At 42.4% G+C, this 2500-nt stretch overlaps 1 protein-coding gene across 1 annotated transcript in view; it reads left to right on the top strand.

The window, feature by feature from the left end:
* Positions 1-2122: 2122 nt before the first annotated feature.
* The window catches only part of LOC138060048 (centrosomal protein of 95 kDa-like), a 70679-nt gene continuing 70301 nt past the window's right edge, over positions 2123-2500 (top strand). The window contains exon 1 of the mRNA XM_068905731.1: positions 2123-2205. Coding sequence (XP_068761832.1) covers positions 2163-2205 — 43 coding nt within the window. The 5' untranslated portion in view covers positions 2123-2162. The remainder of the gene's footprint in view (positions 2206-2500) is intronic.

The following is a 2500-nucleotide window of genomic DNA, read 5'->3' as shown; positions in this document are numbered from 1 at the left end:
ACCTGTAGTGTTTTCCCCATTAGTAGAAGTGTTGCTTTGAGTTGGTCTAAGAGAAAAGTTGATTTTATACCTCTCAATGATCTTATCTATGAGATGACTCGGAAAGGAGTTGCGTTTATGATTTTTAGATAGTTGTTAAAGATGTGTAAATCAGACCAACCTTATACCTGAAGCATGTAAAACTTAGGAAATTTGTAAGAAGCCCAGTGTAAGTGCTCTTGTGATATATTGAAGTGATACAAGAAGCCCCCGAGTTATCCACCAGAACATCCAGGAAGGGGAGTTTCCCATTGAGTTGAGTTTCAAACGTAAACCTAATGTTAGGATGTCTAGAGTTGAGATAACTTAAAAACTTCATTGCGTCCTGCTCATTGTGAAATAGACAGAAATTGTCATCAACGTAACTGCTGTAATATAGCAACTCACAATCTTTGTAATTATCTATCCATTGCTCTTCATGATACCTCATAAATAAATTTGCGAGAAGAGGTGCTAAGGGAGAACCCATAGCAACTCCACCACATTGATCATAGAAAAAACCATTAAACAGAAAATGGGTTTGTGAAGTTGCAAAAGTACACAATTCTTTAAGATTAGCCTTGTTAATAGCAAACTCAGGGTTGTGCTAAAAGTGGTCTCTACGGTGAGGTCGATTGTCTCACTAAGCGGGATATTAGTGAAAAGGCTTTCAACGTCAAACGAGATCAAAAATTTGTTCTGGGATTGAATATTAGTGAATTCATTCACAAATGAGAACAACTGAGAACGAGTCTTGTGTGGTATGTGGCTTTGGGTGGGACGGGACCCAAAGCCAGGGAAATGCGCCCTGGGGACGAGGTTGTCGCCCATTGCTACTGCGCATTTTTTCGCGCATGTCACGCACACGTCATGCATCGCAGACCACAAAGGTGCTAAAGGCGTACACCTGCATTTTCTACAAGAATGGAACGTGAAAGCGGGTGGCATCATGGGATAGCTGTGGACCCAGGTCTTCTCGGAAATGTCGTGCAATGGCGTGACAGTAAGTAAAAAGTCACTGCTTACGAGCCAGAAGGCCCATCAGGCCGGCGCTTATCTCCGGTTTCAGTAGCATTAAGCGACTAGGAGTATTTATACTCCCCCCTGGATGGGATGCTAGTCCATCGCACGGTTACCCCCAGCATTACGCTGGTACCCAATTATACACCTGGGTGGAGAGAGGCACCGTGAGAGTAAAGTGTCTTGCCCAAGAACACAACACAATGTCCCCGGCCTGGCCCCGAGCCCGGACCACTCGATCCGGAGTCGAGCGCACTAACCATGAGGCCACCGCGCCTCCCATGACAGTGCGAATAGACAATCGCTATGAGAACTTTGCAGCGATTTTACTCTCTTGAATGTTCGGTGACCCCCATTTTCCTTTCCGTGGATCACTTTCTTTCCTGATTTTGTCCATTTTAACAAAAAAAGAAAAAAATCTGTATGTGAGAAGTCACAATATTTCGCCGTTTATGCTCTCGTGCGACCGAAGTTTTTTTTTCTAATACGGTATGTATCGTACTTCAAGGTCTATTTCGCCTCAGAAAAAGACATCAGCTGCACACGTTTGTTTAGTTATATTAGTTATGTTGAATTGAGTACGTTTACCTGATCTAAATTTCCCTAATGTAGCTTTTTTATTGCTGACAGTTGTAAGCTATAAAGATCGTCTTGAAATAACGCAAGCTTCTAAAAGTGCACCTCATGATCTCGAAAACGAGCACGGTGACCCACCCCCCAAATTTTTTTGCCTTTTTGACAAAAGTAGATCATTACCTTTCTGCGTGGCAAGTTAAAAAAAATTGTACTTGGGAACGTTTTGGGCGCGAACGCGAACGTCCTTAAACCTCGTTATATCAAGCAAATAACCGCACAGAAAGCAAGAAAGTCACCAGGACAATAAAGTACAGCTTTTTTATTGAAAACTTTTTCGTGTAAATATCTTTTTCAGTGCTTGTTATCGGGATTCCCCTTGATTTCCATACAAATCCTTACAAATTTTTTTCCTGCGGAGCCTGCCTGTGATCCCCCATGATGTTGCGGAAATTACATTTAAAGAAAACTGGGACTGAGTTTATTTAACCCAATCAGGTTGCGATTTTCATTTTAGGTAAGGTTCAAAACATGAACAACAGGAGACAAGAATGGATCTCAAAGATGCATCGTTGGATTCTTTGGATGATGAAGGTTAGCACTCTGAAACATGCTGGGTCTAAATGTTTTTTTTGTTTGTAACTGTATTAAAAGAGTGAAAATGAAACGTGAGACGTTGATCGCGCCGGAATCACTCACTGACGATGAATCGAACTCGTTTCATTCGCGATATTCGGCAAATAATACTGAGAGATCGGTGTCGACTACCAGTATAAAAGGACGGACTGCCGCGGTGTCTTGAATTGAGCGTGCCCTTCGACTTGAAACTTCACCATCGAGACATTGCCATGCGCATGCAAGCTGCAGCCTTAATTAAGCCCTTATTGAC

The sequence above is a fragment of the Montipora capricornis genome, chromosome 8, assembly GCF_036669925.1.
Source record: "Montipora capricornis isolate CH-2021 chromosome 8, ASM3666992v2, whole genome shotgun sequence".
Classification (NCBI taxonomy): Eukaryota; Metazoa; Cnidaria; class Anthozoa; order Scleractinia; family Acroporidae; genus Montipora; species Montipora capricornis.
Note: the sequence above shows the minus strand (reverse complement) of the source record. Positions and strands in the feature narration are given on the sequence as shown.